Source organism: Symphalangus syndactylus, chromosome 14 (genome assembly GCF_028878055.3).
Source record: "Symphalangus syndactylus isolate Jambi chromosome 14, NHGRI_mSymSyn1-v2.1_pri, whole genome shotgun sequence".
Lineage (NCBI taxonomy): Eukaryota > Metazoa > Chordata > Mammalia > Primates > Hylobatidae > Symphalangus > Symphalangus syndactylus.
In genome coordinates, this window is record NC_072436.2 from 94,022,468 (window position 1) to 94,041,041 (window position 18,574).

General features: G+C 46.9%; 1 protein-coding gene across 5 annotated transcripts; it reads left to right on the forward strand.

The window, feature by feature from the left end:
* Positions 1–1,300: 1,300 nt before the first annotated feature.
* MCFD2 (multiple coagulation factor deficiency 2, ER cargo receptor complex subunit) lies at positions 1,301–15,617 on the forward strand. 5 transcript variants are annotated; one of them, XM_055240409.2, is made up of 5 exons: positions 1,610–1,688; positions 7,371–7,612; positions 8,315–8,469; positions 9,524–9,683; positions 11,885–15,617. In XM_055240409.2, exons 3-5 carry the CDS (start codon positions 8,321–8,323, stop codon positions 12,014–12,016), a joined length of 441 nt encoding a protein of 146 aa, XP_055096384.1. In that variant the 5' UTR covers positions 1,610–1,688; positions 7,371–7,612; positions 8,315–8,320; the 3' UTR covers positions 12,017–15,617. The 5 variants fall into 5 exon arrangements, with proteins under 5 accessions (XP_063474139.1, XP_055096383.1, XP_055096385.1 ...); XM_055240407.2 differs by lacking the exon at positions 1,610–1,688 and adding an exon at positions 6,583–6,676; XM_063618069.1 differs by lacking the exons at positions 1,610–1,688; positions 7,371–7,612 and adding an exon at positions 1,301–1,433.
* Positions 15,618–18,574: the final 2,957 nt, after the last annotated feature.

Here is an 18,574-nt window from a genome sequence, read left to right on the forward strand (position 1 = left end):
GGAGGGTTGGATGAATGGATGAAGAGATGGATGAATGGCAGATGCAGGGTAGAAAGAGGAACTAGATCAAACTAATCCAAAGTTCAGAGCAAGGAAAGAAGAATGGGTCTTGAATTAATAGGGTTTCCTCAAAACTTACGGATTCTTTGTCCCGGCGCGGTGGCTCACCCCTGTAATCCCAGCACTTTGGGAGGCGGAGGTGGTGGGAGGATTGCTTAAACTCAGGAGTTCGAGACGAGCTGGGCAACATGGAGACTCTTTTCTTTAAAAAAAGAAAAAAAAATTAGGGATTATGGGATTTTTCTCTGGGATAAGGGTGGCAGATTTCAATCTCAGATGAAGGTGGGAAAAGGAATGAGACAGTCAATGGCAGTGGCGTTAGCCAACTTTCAAGGCATCTAACTACTTAGCCACTTCCTGTGTCTTTCCTGTCTGGACCCAGGCTCATTTGAAAAACGATTATGTACCTTTATGGACAGAAATGGGAGAAGGGCTTTAAAAAAACGACCGTCCTCCCGGGCGTGGTGGCTGACGTCTGTAATCCCAGCACTTTGGGAGACTGAGGCGGGAGGATCAAGAGGTCGGCAGTTCGAGACCAGCCTGGCCAACACGGTGAAACCCCGTCTCTACTAAAAATACAAAAATTAGCCGGGCATGGTGGCGCGCGCCTGTAATCCCAGCTCCTCAGGAGGCTGAGGTAGGAGAAGAGCTTGAACCTGGGAGGCGGAGGTTGCAGTGAGCCGAGATCCTGCCACTGCACTCCAGCCTGGGACAGAGCGAGACTCCGTCTCAAAACAAAACAAAACAAAAACAAAAAGACAGTCCTACACTCATTTATCCATCAGGTCAATAGATACTCACTGAATGGTAATCTTGTATAGGAGCACAGGTGTAAGGGCAGGATTATACAGGGATGATGTATTCGTTTCTCTATTTGTTCCTGAGTCTGTTTTTAAGTAATCTGTCCTCTCTTGAATGACAAAAGCTGCTGATTTCAAGAACGACACAGGGAAGGTGGTATTTGAACTGGCTCGCATAGTCTTGCTGGGACTCTAGTGGAAGCTAACGGCTGCCGCAGCTTGTGCAGTGGAGCGGGCAGACGCTGGAAGCAGGCCAATCTTGAAACGTAGGGTACAAGGCCGGCTCCAGCGTGTTCTGGTCGTTTCATCAGCAAGGAATTAGCATTCCTATTATCTTTCTTCCCAACTTGCAGCAGGACGAACCAAGAGACCTGAACCAAGAGCCCCGTATATGAGAGGGGGAGCGGTGTTGGGAGCCGGCTTTGGAGTCCGCCCCATCCGGATCCGCCATCCTACGTCGCACGTGGAACTACGTTCCTGAGGGCTTCCGGGGTTGCCCAGCAACCTGCCGGGCCCCTAGGGCGTCCAGTGGCCCAACTGGAGTGGAGCCGGGTGTCGCCCTCGGGAAAGCAGGTAGAAAAACTGCGTCAGTCCCGCCAGTGCTGGGCGCGGGCCCATTACACGTGGACTCACGCGAACCGTTCTCACAGCCCGCTGCCGCGCAGCGGGAGGGGCCCGGCGGCGCCAATGGGCGGGCTGCAGGGAGCGCGCGTGCGCAGGGCAGGTCGGGGGGGCGGGGCGGGGCGAGGCCGAGGAAGAGCGTTCTGGGGACGGGGGCTGGTGAGGCTCACGTTGGAGGGCTTCGCGTCTGCTCCGGAGACCGTAAGGGTGAGTGAACCAGCGCACCGTCCGCAGCTGGCGGGATCCCAGCGCTTCTCTTGTGGGCTGGGGGCTTAGGCTCAAGATGAGAGGCAGGAGCGGTCTGGGGGCGGGGGCTGGGCCCCCAGGCCGTCTCGGAACGCTTAACCGGCTAGGAGCACGGCCTGTCTCCCGGGGCGGAAGCCTGTGCCCCCCCAGGGGCTCTGGAGCCAGACAGGGCCGGCTGGGCAGATCTCCGCCCCCTTCCCTGGTCCCTGGGGGCCAGAGGATCGGCCTGTGGGACCAGCTGTGTCGGGTGGACACTGCTTCTGGCCCGGCCCCAAAGCAGCGGGCCGGAGGCCTTACTCTTCCTCTGCCCCTTGTTCCCCCATCTCCCTCTCGGGGAGACCACAGGTCTTGTCGGGCCCGGCGGGGGAAGCTGATCTCCTATTGTATTCCCTCTCTGGGCATGGCCATCCACCCGGGTGCCCAAGCCAGAACTGGACATCATTCTCACTTGCTGCATTCCTTTACCCACGCACACCTAATCCTTCGCAAAGCTGTCTTGGATACGTTCATTCTCCAGTCCCATCCCCCTGTCCTACCTAGTTCAGGCCACCTTTTCTTCTCTGGACTACCTCGGTGTCTTCCTGATGATCCCTGCATCTCTTCTTCATTCTCTGTAGTTTGTTCTATACAGACAGGCTAGAGCCATGGTCTTAAAACAGAAATCTGATCATGTCACCGGAACCGTCCCCCCATTCCCTTACCACCCTTTGGCGGATTCTCATTGCCCTTCCAAGCTCTTGAACGGGGGCTTGCAAAGCCCTTCATGACTTGTCTTCTTTTAACTTTAGATTCATTTGTCTTGACTGTACTTTGTCTTCAACCATACTGAATCCTTTTTGGTTCTTAGATCAGAACAGGTTCCTTCTGGGCTTACATGTTCCTTCAATATGTTCCTTTTGTCTGAGGCACTGTCCTTTGGTTGAAATAATCCTTCTTATCCTTCATGTGTTATTTCAGGTGTGAGTTGGGGGTTTCGTGGTATCCCGTGGGTGTCTGCCTGCTGATCTCTCTTTTCTACCAGGTTGTAATCTGTGTGAGAGGAGTTTGTCGAGGTCATAGTACTATCTTCAGTACCTTGTGCTGTTAGTACGGTCATTAAATGTATAAATGAAGCATGGGTGCTCCTTGGGCTCCCTAGATGAACAAATAGATCAAGTTATTAATATTAAACGCCTGCTTTTTCAGAACCAATTCTCAACCCTCAGTCCGTGTAGAGGTTTCTTTAGCTTAGGAAGTTGGTTATTTTCTTGCCTTCATTCCAGGACCATGACAGGGGTAAGTGAGACAGTACTGGTCAGTTTTTCTTTGGCACTGGCTGTGGGTACAGGATGTCTGGATGTTGGTGAGTGTGGCTGCTTTAGGTTTGAATTCTTAACCAAGGGCCCCTTGAGGGAGAAGCTGCTGCTAGCTGCTGGCAGGAAGGCTGGCCCCAAACTCTTAGTGCTGATAGGACTGATGACACACCAGGAGGAAAGGGTTGGGCCAGGTCAAACCACTGGAAGGCTCCAAAGGAGGTTCCAGCTTAGGCTAGATTCGCTGTGGAATAGGGAACAATACACCTAGGTGCCAAGACTCACTTCCCTGATTCAATGATAAGCCAGGTCAGCTCAGCAGAGATCAGTAAGGTAAATGAGAGCCAGAGGAGAGAGGGTCCTGACTCTCAGAGAGGGAGGAAAGGAGAAAAATGGAAAAGGAGAACAACCTGTGATCGTATGTTCAGGTCAAATGAGTGTGAGAGGCTGCAGACTGAGGTCAGATGAGAGAGAAATTGGTCTTGGCTGGAAGAATCCTGAGGTGACATTTGAACCTGTCCTGGAAGGAAGTTGGAGATGGACAGATGGAACCAGTAGGAGCGGAGGCTGTGGTACAGGAAGAGGCTGGCAGAACAGGAGGGGAGCACTGTGACAGCCAAGGCACTGGGAGGCGCACTGCTGCTCATGGTCCAGCACTGCCCTCCCAGGACTGAGGCTGCGCCTTGTGAGGGCTGTCTCAAGGTATGGGTCGTGCTCTGAAGTCCCTTTGCAGAAATTTCCCCTCCCTTGGGTTTTTCTTCAGCCTGGCCTTTATATATTTCCTAAAGAAGGCCAGTGAGCTGTGGCTTATCTTCAGGCTGTTTGCCCATGGCCTTGAGCTAAGTAGTTAGAGCATGGATGATGCAACCTGTTATTTGGGTAGAGGGAGTTGCTTATGCTTTCTCTTGACTGTCAGCAGTTTAATTTGTTAGGTAGCAGTTAGATTCCCTGTTTTCTACCTTTCCCTCCCTCGCTTGCCTTCCTTCCTTTCTTCCTCTCTCTTTCTTTTTTTAATTAGAGAGGGAGTCTCGCCATGTTGTCCAGGCTGGTCTTGAACTCCTGGGCTCAAGTGATTCACTTGCCTCAGCCTCTCAAAGTATTGAGATTACAGGCATGAGCCACCATGCCCAGCCCGATTCCCTGTTTTCAGTGTACTACTTGGAGGAATTTTTTTTCTTTATGTTTATCGATTTGGCTTTTGTTGCATTCCAATGGTTAGAAACCTGCAACAGCAAACCAAAATGAGACAAGTTCAAAATCAGTGGTTCTTGGCCTTTATCCCACCTCCCTTAAAGAAGGGATATTTTGGACTCATAGTTACTGTATGATTAATCACTTGGTTGCTTTTTGGTGTTATCTAAATAGAATTTTCCCCACCCCCAACACACACACACCAAATTGATATACTAAGCATCCAATCACATAGTTGGAGGAAATGGTGCCATGAGTTCCATGATAGATATCTCCAAAAGAAAAGTTTCATCTTCAGTTACAGTGACATTAAAAATTGGCAGCATATCTGCAAAGGTGGTAATCCCCCCCAGCTCCCCAAGGACCATGGCACACAGGCTAAGAACCAGCAGCTTCTGTTCCAGGCACTGTGCCTGATACTGGGAATGTGGATTCAGTCCAAGTCCTCTCGAAGCCCATCCAGCAAGGGGCACTGACAAGTAATCAGGGAGTTTTTCAAGAATTCATTCACACACAAGAAAACAAAAGAAAAAAAAGAATTAATTTGCAGCTGTCATCAGCTGTGGACGGGAGCCTTCTGAAGGGAAGCACTTGGGAGCCTGCAGGAAGAATACCTATGCCAGACTTGGAATTGAAAAGGCCTCACTGGAGAAAGAGACATTTGATGTAAATGAGTCTGAAAGGCTTGGGAGGAGCTTGATTCCCTTCTCTAATCCTTCCTGTCCCAGAACTGAGATGTGTGGTCAGAACAAGTTGTTCTGCTATGGCCTAGGCAGTCACTGCTAGGAGTAACCTGAAACCTTGTTTTGTGGTACCAGGTACAGTGGCAGTGGCCTTGTCAGGGTCTGGACGCTTTTAAAAAATTTTTTTGAGACAGTCTCACTCTCTTGCCCAGGTTGGAGTGCAGTGGTGTGATCTTGGCTCACTGCAACCTCTTCCTCCTCTGCCTCCCAGGTTCAAGCAATTCTTGTGCCTCAGCCTCCCAAATAACTGGGATTACAGGTGCACGCCACCATGCCCAGCAATTTTTTTTTTGTATTTTTAGTAGAGATGGGTTTCGCTGTGTTGGCCAGGCTGGTCTCAAACTCTTGACCTCAAGTGATCCGCCTGCCTCAGCCTCCCAAAGTGCTGGGATCATAGACGTGAGCCACTGTCCCTGGCCAAGGTCTGGGCACTTTTATTTGGTAAAATTGGAAGTGTAGTTTCTGACTGTTTCTGAATTATTTGGTGGAGAATAAGAATTAACTGGAAACTCCTTTTGTATCCGATCCATATAGTATTGGGACAAAATTATAGGATAGATTACATTGAATACATATTCATAAAAAAATGTAGCAGATCTTGGCTCACTGCAGGCTCCGCCTCCGGGTTCATGCCATTCTCCTGCCTCACCCTCCCGGTTCATGCCATTCTCCTGCCTCAGCCTCCCAAGTAGCTGGGACTACAGGTGCCTGCCACCATGCCTGGCTAATTTTTATTTTTGTGTTTTTAGTAGAAACAGGATTTCACCGTGTTAGCCAGGATGGTCTCGATCTCCTGACCTCGTGATCCGCCCGCCTCGGCCTCCCAAAGTGCTGCGATTACAGGCATGAGCCACCGTGCCCGGCTGAAAATCACAATTCTAATCTCATGTCTCAAGATAATCTTTGTTATTAGTTTGTGTAGGAAATACACATTTTTATTTTACAAAAGTATATTATTCTTTATCGCTTTTTTGCAGCCTGTTCTTTTTCATTCAATGTATATTGAGCATTCTTTCCTATTATGTATGACAGATTGCTTTTTTTTTTTTTTTTAACTATGGATATAAAAAGTCTGAGGTGGCCGGGCACGGTAGCTCATGCCTGTAACCCCAGCACTTTGGGAGGCCGAGGCGGGTGGATCACCTGAGGTCTGGAGTGTGAGATCAGCCTGGCCAAGATGGTGCAACCCTGTCTCTACTAAAAGTACAAAAATTAGCTGGACGTGGTGACACACACCTGTAATCCCAGCTACTCCGGAGGCTGAGGGAGAATTGCTTGAACCTGGGAAGTGGAGGTTGCAGTGAGCCAAGATTGTGCCACTGCACTCCAGCCTGGCGAAAGAGCAAGACTCTGTCTCAAAACAATAAAAATTAAAAAATAAAAGGTCTGAGACAGATTGCATTTTGATGTCACTGTTTAGAAGTAGACTAGATTCTAGGTGCTTTTTAGCACCCTGGAAGTTTCTTCCTTTTTTTGGCAGTTGAGGATAGGGTCTCACTCTGTTACCCAGGCTGGAGTGTATTGCAGCCTTGAACTCCTGGGCTCAAGCAATCTTCCCATCTCAGCCTTTTGAGTGGCTGGGAGTATAGGGGTGCACTGCTATGCTCAGCTAATTTTTTATTTTTTGTAGAGATGGGTTCTCACTGTGTTGTCTAAGCTGATCTCAAACTCCTGGCCTCAAGTGATCCTCCTGCCTCAGCCTCCCAAAGTGCTGGGATCACAGGTATGAGCCACCATGCCTGGCTTATCCTGGAAGTTAGACATCCCAGTGACTATTGTCCCCTTTAAGGAGGGGGCCATGGGAAGCAATACTGGTAATGGGAAAAATGGATTTGGGAAATTTTTCTAAGTGTTGTAGGGTGGCACACTCACACTCTCAGGGTTCTGCCCTGAGAGCCTTTTAGGATGGGTAAGAGGGACTATAACACCTCTACCTCTCAGCCCCAGGCACAGAGACAGCTGCAGCTTCTGAGCTGAGCCCTGTGTGTAGCATGTAAAGGGGATGACCAGTGCCTTATGGTTTGTCTTTACCACTGCTGGTTTGGGGCTGTGGACTACAATTGGCCTGTTAGAAATCCCTGGCCTTGTTATCTAGCAGAATCTGTTTTGCCTTTTGGGAAGTGAGTGTTCGGTCAGGTCTTTTGTTTTTGTATGTGGGTCACCTGGCTGTCCTTCACCTTCCTTTTTGAAGTCAGTCTGTCAGCCCTAGGACAGACCAAGACTTTCCGTTGAATCAACAATTATTAAAGGCCTGCCTGACCCTTGGTGGGTAATACTGGTGGGATTAAAGTTCTCCCTGCCCTCTGAGAGCTTGCTCTGTAGCTGACTGTGTCATCTTATTGACCACAATTCCAAGTGTGGCCAAACCCTGGGAGTCCCTGATGGCATCCTGATTTCTCTGTAACTTTCCTTTCCAGTGCCTGCTCACCGTGGTTAAGTTACTTGCCACTGTCACCACCCAGGAGGTACAGAAGGAGGAGTTAAGGTGTTCTTCTCCTTGTCCACTGCCGCAGACCTTGATCTGACCTGACTGACCACTTCCCTTGGCTACCATGCTCCTGCCTCTAGTCTTGCTTTTGCCACTTCATGCCTTCCCCACTGTGCCGCCAGATGAGTCATTCTGAAACCAAGCTCTGATGTCACCTCCCATTCATGAATTGTAAGTGACTCTCCTCTCTTTCTCTGCAGGAGATGTCAAGCCCTGACCTAGTGTGCGTGTGCAAAGCCATGTTCAGTACAGCCTGTCTAGCCCTTGGAGCCACCTCTGTCCTGTCTGCCTCCTACCCTCTAGGCTGCAGCCCAGCTGAACTACTTGTAGTTTCTTTCCTACTTGTGGGCACCTGCCACTCTGCTCCCACCATTCCTGTGCTCCTTCAGTCCCTGCATATCTGTCCAGGCCCAGCTGAAGTGTCACCAGTTCAATCAGCCTTCTCTGATTTTCCTTCACTCGGAGGATATTTCTTCCCCTGAACTCCTAGAGGGTTTTCTCTTTCTCTGATAATCTGATATAACTCACTGGCTGCCTTTCCTGGTGCTCTTGGTAGAAAATATTTCTTTCAGTGGACTGTAGCTTCTGGGAGGCAGGAATAATCTTCCAGTCCCTTCAAGCTTTCACGTGTTGCTTGGCACTCTGCAGGCACTTCAGGAAACCTCATGAGCCTTCCCCTGCCATTTGAGTGACTTGGAGTGCCCAGGGTCATCCCGCAGTCTCAAAGCAGAGCTGGCATTGGACCCTGTTTGACAAGCTCTCTTCCTAACCTCACTGCTTCATCAGGTTTCCCAGGATCATACCATGTCAAGCCCTGAACGAAACCTTTGCTCTGATGCTCTGCCTTCCTCTTCTGTGTTTCCCATCTCACAGATATTGATGACCATGAGATCCCTGCTCAGAACCCCCTTCCTGTGTGGCCTGCTCTGGGCCTTTTGTGCCCCAGGCACCAGGGCTGAGGAGCCTGCAGCCAGCTTCTCCCAACCCGGCAGCATGGGCCTGGATAAGAACACAGTGCACGACCAAGAGTACGTATTCAGCCCGGGCTGTGGTCCAGGGGCCTCCCCATCATCTGCAGCTGAGCCAGCAGCAAGGGCACACTCAGTCCTCCTTTCCTTCTTCCTGTTTCTATGGCTCCTTGACATTCTTCAAGGTTGATTCTTACTCCTTATTGCCACCTATAAGTCAGGTATTCTTTTCTCATCATTGTGTCACAGGTGGAAGATCTTTAGGCCCAAATGGGGCACATTACTTGCCTGAATCCAGTCTCTCCTTTTTTTCACCACAGACAGACACGCACACATACAAATAGACACACAGGTACACATACACAGTCGTAGTAGCAGAATCCAGAAAATAGCTAAGGTTTCTTGACTATAACAAGACCTTTTTTAAATCAACACATTCAAACATTGAATCATTTGTTGCAGCTTTTGTCTTGGGCCAGTTAGCCTCACGCATTATACTCAGTTATCCTTTGTTTTTAAGGCTGGGCACAGTGGCTCACACCTGTAATCTCAGTGCTTTGGGAGGCTGAGGCAGGTGGATTGCTTGAGCCCAGGAATTCAAGACCAGCCTTGGCAATATAGGGAAAACCTGTCTCTACTAAAAAATTGCAAAAAATTAGCTGGATGTGGCAGTACATGCCTATGGTCCCAGCTACCTGGGGGGCTGAAGTGGGAGAATCAACTGAGCTTGGGAAGTTGAGGCCACAATGAGCCAAGATCATGCTCCTGCACTCCAGCCTGGGTGGCAGAGTGAGACCCTGTCTCAAAAAAAAAAAAATTGTTTTAAAAGACATATTTTTAAATTGATGGCCTGAAAATGTTATAACGAAATTCTAATAATAAAGAGGAAAGAATACCCTAATCCTGCCAGCATAACAGATGGTCTATTTGACTTTTCCTGCTCCTCTCAAGGCCCCGTCTATCTCTGTGTAATCCTCGAATGTGGTCTGCCACTGCTGGTGTTTGTTTTTCTGAGCTGGAGGAAGTTTAAGATCTTGAACTTTTCAGAGTCCTTAAGATTTCAGCATGATCCCAGTGTCTGTCAATTGGCTTGAACCTGACTGTTGATTTTTAGGCACATCATGGAGCATCTAGAAGGTGTCATCAACAAACCAGAGGCGGAGATGTCGCCACAAGAATTGCAGCTCCATTACTTCAAAATGCATGATTATGATGGCAATAATTTGCTTGATGGCTTAGAACTCTCCACAGCCATCACTCATGTCCATAAGGAGGTAGGTCTGGCGGTGGCTTGGGGGACTGTATCACAGAAAGGCTTCCCTTTGTTAATTTGGTCCCCAGTCTTGTTGACTTGTGTTGTCCTTGTGTGCCAAGAGTGCTGCTTCTCCACTGGGCATGGTGGCTCACATCTGTAATCCCAGCACTTTGGGAGACCAAAGTGGAAGGATCACTTGAGCCAGGAGTTCAAGACCAGCCTTGGCAATATAGTGAGACCCTGTCTCTACAAAACAAACAAAACAAAAATTAAAAAATTAGCCGGGCCTGGTAGTGCATGCCTGTAGTTCTAGGTACTCAGGAGGCTAAGGTGGGAGGATTGCTTGAGTCCAGGATGTCGAGGCTATAGTGAGCCATAATCATGCCACCGCACTTCAGCCTGGGCAACAGAGTGAGGCCTTGTCTCAAAAAAAGAAAAAAAAAGGTGCTTTTGTTTCTTTCTCTTCTGTGTTCTGCCTCTTTCTGTCCAACAATCTCTCCCGCAAAGGATAACTTGCTGAGGCAGAAGTCCCAGGGCTAGGCATTTGTATCTTTAAGTGCTACAGGCATTTCTGTTACACACCAGAGTATGAGAGTCAGTGCCTAAAAGACAGACCGTATTCAAACTGCAGAGCAAGGGAGAAGTTACTTCATTTGGGAAGAATGGTGAATTGAGACCAAGGGATTCAGGGATGTGGCAGTAATTGAGGGCTTGTGTGGTACTGTACAGTGCTCCAGAGTTTCTGAAGCCCTTTCAAGTAGGTTAGAGATCTCGTTGGATCTTTGCAACATCTTGAGTAGGCAGTGGCAGGCATTGTTAATACTTCCATTTTCAGTGGCGTGTGCCCGTAGTCCCAGCTACTCATGATGCTGAAGTAGGAGGATCACTTGAGCCTGAGAGGTTGAGGCTGCGGCAAGCTGCGATCTTGCCACTGAACTCCAGCCTGGGCAATAGAGCAAGACCTCGTCTCAGAAAACAAAAAACAAATAAAACCTCCCATTTTCTAGGTGAAGAAAATGAAATCAAGATCTTGTGCCAGTCTAAGCACAGTGGCTCATGCCTGTTATCCCAGCACTTTGGGAGGTTGAGGCAGGAGGATTGCTTGAGCCCAGGAGTTCAAGACCAACCTGGGCAGCATGGTGATATCCCGTCTCTACAAAAATTAGCTGGACATAGTGATGCTCGCCTGTAGTCCCAGCTGCTGGGGTGACGGGGTGGGAGGGTAGTGGGGAGGAACACCTGAGCCTGGGAGGTCGAGGCTGCAGTAAGCTGTTATCGTGCTATTGGACTCCAACCTGGGTGACACAGTCAGACCTTGTCTCAAAAAAAAAAAAAGAAAAAAAAAGTCCTTGTGCCTCCACATTTAATGTCATTCCCCTTTTGCCACACTGCCCTCTATAGAGAGAAAGCAAGGCAAAGTTAGCCAGGTGAGTGGGATTACATTGGCTGCTAGGAGTGCAGGTGAGGTTTGAAGGCAGCAGAGAGCATGAATGATTTTGCACAGGAGAATGGCATTGTTTAGGGAAGATCCTTGGCTGTGGGAGAGACACTGAAGTACATGAGGAGAGACTAGTGTTAGGCAGAGGAATTAGGGCTCAGCAGTCCTGGCAGATGAGGATGGTGGTGGTGATAGGAGAGGGAAGGGTGAATGTGGGAGATGTGGCAAAGGAAGAACCAGCCAAGGATGTGAATGGCCTCAGCCCACTACCCCTGCTCTTGGAGCATGGGAAATACTTTCTCCTCAAAGATCCTAACAGGTTCTGCTGATCGGCAGTGCCTTCCTCCTCTTGTTTTGATGCCAACTTGTTGTCCAATTCGTCACTGTTTCTGTTTTATCAGGCAAATTTGTGCACAGAGCTGACCCTCAGGAGGACTGGCACTTTTCCAATTAAAAAAGAATGAGCCGTAATGAAACAAATAAGCAAAAGCCTATTTTGAAGGGCCATCTTTTAACTGGCAAATATAATTTCTAAACTAGATTATGATAAATTGACTCAATAATACATATTCTTTCTATATATATCTAGATTCCTAGAAGTAGCCCCATACTCCATTGAAAGTTTTTGGACACATATGAGCGTGGACATTTTCTTGTTTTGTTTTTCCTTTTTTGTTTTTAAATAAACAGTGCCATGAAAGAACACGGATATTTTGGACATTAGCTAAGCACTTCTTCCGGTAAAATGTGCAACTCATCATTGTCTAATTTGTATTTTGTAGGAAGGGAGTGAACAGGCACCACTAATGACCGAAGATGAACTGATTAACATAATAGATGGTGTTTTGAGAGATGATGACAAGAACAATGATGGATACATTGACTATGCTGAATTTGCAAAATCACTGCAGTAGATGTTATTTGGCCATCTCCTGGTTATATACAAATGTGACCCGTGATAATGTGATTGAACACTTTAGTAATGCAAAATAACGGATTTCAAACTACTGCTGCAGCATTTTGGTAAAAACCTGTAGCGATTCGTTACACTGGGTTGAGAAGAGATAAGAGAAATGAAAGAGAAGAGAAATGGGACATCTAATAGTCCCTAAGTGCTATTAAATACCTTATTGGACAAGCGCTTGCTTAAAGCATCTGTATTAGTCTGTTCTGATGCTGCTGATAAAGACATACCCGAGACTGAGAAGAAAAAGAGGTTTACTTGGACTTACAGTTCCACATGGCTGGGGAGGCCTCAGAATCATGGCGGGAGGTGAAAGGCACTTCTTACATGGCAGCAAGAGAAAATGAGGAAGAAGCAAAAGCAGAAACCCCTGATAAACCCATCAGATCTTGTGAAGCTTATTCACTATCATGAGAATAGCATGGGAAAGACTGGCCCCCATGATTCATTTACCTCCCCTTGGGTCCCTCCCACAACACATGGGAATTCTGGGAGATACAATTTCAAGTTGAGATTTGGGTGCGGACACAGCCAAACCATATCATTCTACCCCTGGCCCCTCCAAATCTCATGTCCTCACATTTCAAAACCAATCATGCCTTCCTAACAGTCCCCCAAAGTCTTACTCTTTTTAGCATTAACCCAAAAATCCACAGTACAAAGTCTCATCTGAGAAAAGGCAAGTCCCTTCCACCTATGAGCCTGTAAAATCAAAAGCAAGCTAGTTACTTCCTAGATACAACATGGGTACAGGTATTGGGTAAAGACAGCTGTTCCAAATGGGAGAAATTGGCCAAAATAAAGGGGTTACAGGGCCCATGCAAGTCCGAAATCCAGCAAGGCAGTCAAATTTTTAAGTTCCAGAATAATCTTTGACTCCAGGTCTCACATCCAGGTCATACTATGCAGGAAGTGGGTTTCCATGGTCTTGGGCAGCTCTGCCCCTGTGGCTTCGCAGGGTACAGCCTCCCTCCTGGCTGCTTTCACAGCTGGTGTTGAGTGCCTGTGGCTTTTCCAGGTGCACGGTGCAAGCTGTTGGTGGATCTACCATTCTGGGGTCTGGGGTCTGGAGGATGGTTGCCCTCTTCTCACAGCTCCACTAGGCAGTGCCCCAGTAGGGACTCTGTGTGGGGGCTCCCACACCACATTTCCCTTCTGCACTGCCCTAGCAGAGGTTCTCTCCCCTGCAGCTGAGAGGGCCCCTCCCTGCAGCAAACTTTTGCCTGGGCATCGAGGCATTTCCATACATCTTCTGAAAACTAGGCGGAGGTTTACAAATCTCAATTCTTGACTTACGTGCACCTGCAGGCTTAACAGCACGTGGAAGCTGCCAAGGCTTGGGGCTTCCACTCTCTGAAACCACAGCCCGAGCTGTATGTTGGCCCCTTTCAGCCATGGCTGGAGTGGCTGGGACACAGGACACCAAGTCCCTAGGCTGCACACACATGTCAGGGGCTGCCCTGACATGGCCTGGAGACATTTTCCCCATGGTGTTGGGGATTAACATTAGGCTTTTTGCTACTTACACAAATTTCTGCAGCTGGCTTGAATTTCTCCCCAGAAAATGGGTTTTTCTTTTCTATTGCATAGTCAGGCTGCAAATTTCCAAACTTTTATGCTTTGCTTCCCTTATAAAACTGAATGCCTTTAAAAGCACCCAAGTCACCTATTGAACACTTTGCTGCTTAGAAATTTCTCCCACCAGATAACCTAAATCATCTCTCTCAAGTTCAAAGTTCCACAAATCCCTATGGAAGGGGCAAAATGCTGCCAGTCTCTTTGCTAAAACATAACAAGAGTCACCTTTACTCCAGTTCCCAACAAGTTCCTCATCTTCATCTGAGACCACCTCAGCCTGGACTTTATTGTCCATATCGCTATCAGCATTTTGGGCAAAGCCATTCAAGAAGTCTGTAGGAAGTTCCAAACTTTACCACATTTTCCTGTTTTCTTCTAAGCCCTTCAAACTGTTCCAGCCTCTGCCTGTTACCCAGTTCCAAAGTCGCTTCCACATTTTGGGTATTTTTTCAGCAATGCCCCACTCTACTAGTACCAATTTACTATATTAGTCTGTTTTCACGCTGCTGATAAAGACATACCCAAGACTGGGAAGAAAAAGTGGTTTAATTGGATTTAACAGTTCCACGTGGTGGGGAGGCCGCAGAATCATGGTGGGAGGCGAAAGACACTTCTTACATGGTGAGAAAAAATGAGGAAGAAGCAAAAGCAGAAACCCCGGATAAACCAATCGGATCTCATGAGACTTATTCACTGTCACGAGAATAGCACGGGAAAGAACGGCCCCCATGATTCATTTACCCCCCCTTTCCCAGGTCTGTCCCACAACACGTGGGAATTCTGGGAGATGCAATTCAAGTTGAGATTTGTGGGGGGACACAACCAAACCGTATCAGCATCCTTTCAAGAATATTAGATAATTGGAGCTGAGTACTCAGGAACTTGACTGTAGTAGAATACTGCTAGTTTCTTAATTTTAATTCACGTTACCTGAAGAGTAAAACAACAGGCTTTGCCAAGTGGATGCTTTTCAGTAACAGTGAAGGAGTGGAGTGAATGCCAAATGTTTGCCCTGGTGGTTCCTATCTCTTCAGGTAAACATGGTCAGTATTCTGTAAAGTTCCCCTGGCCTAAATGATTACTTGCTCTGGGCAAGTGGATATTTATTAGGCTATTTCAAAGCCACAGCATAAGAATGTCAGCCTAGCCACAGAGTCTGAGATTCTGAGTTCAGCCTAGCCACAGAGTCTAAGATTCTGTATCCTCTGACATTTTGGAAATGATACACTACTGGCTTAAGTGATGACTCTTTTTCAGATTTTCGGTATTTTGTACAACTACTGCCACATCCTTATACTTTATTGCTTTTCTGTCTTCTTCAACCTGGGAGAGACCTTGAATTTAAGTGTGTTCTCTAATCAATAGTGTTTTAGCTTTCTTAATATTTCTATTTCACTCTTGTTTCTAGGGTTTTTTATTTGCATTTTAGGAACTATTAGGAATGTCAGGACTTTATCAGCAGGGGTAAAACTACCACCTGGCCTAGCCTAAGTAGGAAGTGAAAAGATAATTCACCAAACAATGATTAATCAGATAGAAGTTCTAGTCAGGAGGGATATTGTTGAAGTTACCTCCTTTAGCCTAGATACATGGATTCTTTTCAAATCAGGAAAGAATAGAAAAGGAACCCAGAAAACCCTTTAACAGTGTGAATCTTAACAATATTTGAAAATAAGAAGCAGCAGCAGATTGTAATTTGGTTTATTGGGTGTGATGGACGTTCTGTAATAGAAAATCTGAAACGATGATTGAATGGGAAAAAGAGACTACATAAAATTTGCCGTAAGATGTATACAGACTTGTTTATTAAAGTATTATAAGAAAACATATGTATTTGTAAAAATGGTTTCCTGTGTCAAGTATTTGTGCAGTCAGAGCTGACTTGTAAACTATTCTTGTAATAGCTCATTATTTTGAAAGATTTATATATGATGAATTCTGGATATATGACCAATAAAACTGATGAAACAAAACCTCGAGCAGTTGATTTTGTTCACATCAGCTTCTTCTCCTGCCACATGCAGGATGTGTTTAATAAAAATGTTCACATGTGCCTGCTCTTATCATAGTTCCTGTGACTATCGTTGGCTATACCCTGCTCCTTTTGCAGGAGTAAATTCTCAGAATTCAAAGTTACTTTCCCCTTTTAGGCATTTTTTTCTTCTGAATGAAATCACTTTTGGATCGTCATTCTCTGGCCAAATTTAGATTATGACACCATTCTCTAGGAGAATGCATAGCGTTTTCCCCTGGTCTGGCGACTATTTTTTAATTTGATAGCATTATTGAAAACATACCAGACCCAAGCAAAAAAAAAAAAAACAGTCTCCCCTGGCATTTTGAGAAGACACACTTTTTTCTGCCTTTTAAAAGGAAATTATCATTGCCTCCCTCCCTACCCTCTGAGACCCTGGGACCTTGCACTGACCCTTCTTCATCCAGAACTGCCCCTCTGGATGGATCTAGTGAATGGGCTCACAGTAGTTGGCAGCTGGGAGAGGGAGAGAAGCAGATCCTCAGATAGTGGAATCACCCCATCAAACAGACAAGGCTGGAACACCTTCCTTCTCCACAGCTGGCTGCTGTTAGTAACTATTCCATGCTGGCCTTTGTGGTCCTTGCCTGCCCTTCCTTATAAAAAATTCTCCTGATGGGAGAGGTTCCTGGGACATCAGGGACACAGCATGATGGGCCCTTCCCTGCATATGCCCTCTATCTCCCACACGTGAGGACTTGGCTTCTTGCAGCCTGCCTCAAGAATTCTTCAGAACGTATAAGGAACATCTCTGCACCCCAGTTTCCTTTTCTCTAAAATGGAGGTAAATATATTCAGCAGAGGCAGCCTTAGATGAGGAAAGAGCACAAGCTTTGGACTCAGGCAGGCCTGAGTTGAAATCCTAGGCCTGTTTCTTAGCATTGAAGTTTCTATACTTCAGTTTCTCATCTAAAATATAACTATAATAAAAGTTACCTGCAGAGGATTAACAGGATTAGCAAAATGAGAGAAAGTAGATAAAGCACCTAGTGCTGTGCCTGGCACAGAGTAGGTGCTAAATAAACAGTCATCTGTTCCCCAGCCTGGCTGAAGAGCCTGACCCCCTTCCTCTTTGAAAACTAGGGGCTGGAGGGGCTTTGAAGAAATTGATGACTCTTCAGGGGCCAGGTTCAAAGGGTCTTCTCAGCTTCTTACATTCCTCCATATAAATGCTGAGTGAATGAATGGATGAATTAATGAGTGACTTCTCTCAAGGAGGAACTAAGGGTCATGGCAAGTACAATGAACAACACAAAAGTATTGACATAGGAGCCAGACCAAAGGAGTTTGTGGTTCACCTGGTCTGACAGGTGACTTCTCTGTCTCTTCGGAATACTGAAGAAATTGAGCCAGAGAAACTCTCAGCTTGGAAATACCAAGCAAAAGAGAGTGGGAATGAGAGACCATGCTGAAAACAGAACAGCAATGAACTGCATGTGATCACAGCAGCCAGGTTCGCATGCCCTGGGAATGAGGTTAAAGGTTCTTTTTCTGGAGAAACTGAACTGCCCCCAGGGAAAGGACCTTCAAGTCCTGACATTTAGGAGTTCCTATGAAAAATCTGGCTGGCCTCCTCCCCCATCAGAGAAGCCACCAAACTGAGTCCTTCCATGCCCCGATAGCATCAGACCAGCTTTCTAGTGTCTCACACTTAAAACTAAATGGATTCTTTAGAATCATAAGACAGCTGAAGGAAAGCATTTTTTGTTTGTTCGTTTTTTTTTAGACAGAGTCTAACTCTGTCGCCCAGGCTGGAGTGCAATGGCACGATCTCGGCTCACTGCAACCTCCGTCTCGCGGGTTCAAGCGATTCTCCTGCCTCAGTCTCCCGAGTAGCTGGGATTACAGGCGCCCGCCACCATGCCCAGCTAAGTTTTGTATTTTTAGTAGAGACGGGTTTTCACTGTGTTGGCCAGGCTGGTCTCAAACTCCTGACCTCATGATCCGCTCACCTCGGCCTCCCAAAGTGCTGGGATTACAAGCGTGAGCAACCGCTCCTAGCCTGAAGGAAAGCTTTAACGTGAAACAGAAATCAAAACAAACAGAAAGGAAACAGAAAGGAAACATCAAGGAGATAATGCAGGGACTAGAAGATAACTTTTTAAAATTATAATCAGTATCCTCAGAGAAGTAGGACTTCATCACATCCATGAACAACATTCAGATGCCAATAAAAAAAGGAACAACTGGAAAAGATAATCCAGAAATAAAAATGATGATACCCCTCCCCCATGCTTTTTCTTAAAAGGGTTAAAGCATAAGCTCAGGGAAATCTCCCAGAAAGCAGAACAAAAAGACAAATAGATAAGTGATAACAGAGAATGGATGAGAAAATAAGAGGATCTATCGTGGACATTTAATATCCAATCAATAGGAGTTATTAAGAAGAAAAGACAAAATGCGATAGGGGGAGGAGAGTAACCAAAACCAACTCAACCTGGAATGAGAAACAAATGGGTCCGGGAGGTGGGAACGTGAGAATTTTTTTACCAAATTATGAACTGGCTTCAGACCAGACCAAGTTTAGAGCTCACCCTGCCACCAGGCTCTGCTCTCCTCCCCATCTTCAGATCTGCATTCTCCGGCTCCGCGTAGGGGCAAGATGGCGGCGCCCGCTCCAGAGCATGCCCCTCAGCTTCAGAAAAAAGCCCATCACGGCACACCTATGCAACACACCTGTGCCACGGCTGACCTAGAAGGCTCTATGGCATAGTGCTAAGAGAATGAATTCTGGCGTCAGACTATCTCGGTATCAGTCCTTGGTATCAGCCACTTATTAGCTGTGTCTCTTGGGCATGCTACTTTGCGCCTTTGTGCCTCAGTTTCCTCATATGACAATAGGGATAATAATGATGGTATCACCTCATCTGGCCACTGTGAGGGTTAATTGAGTTA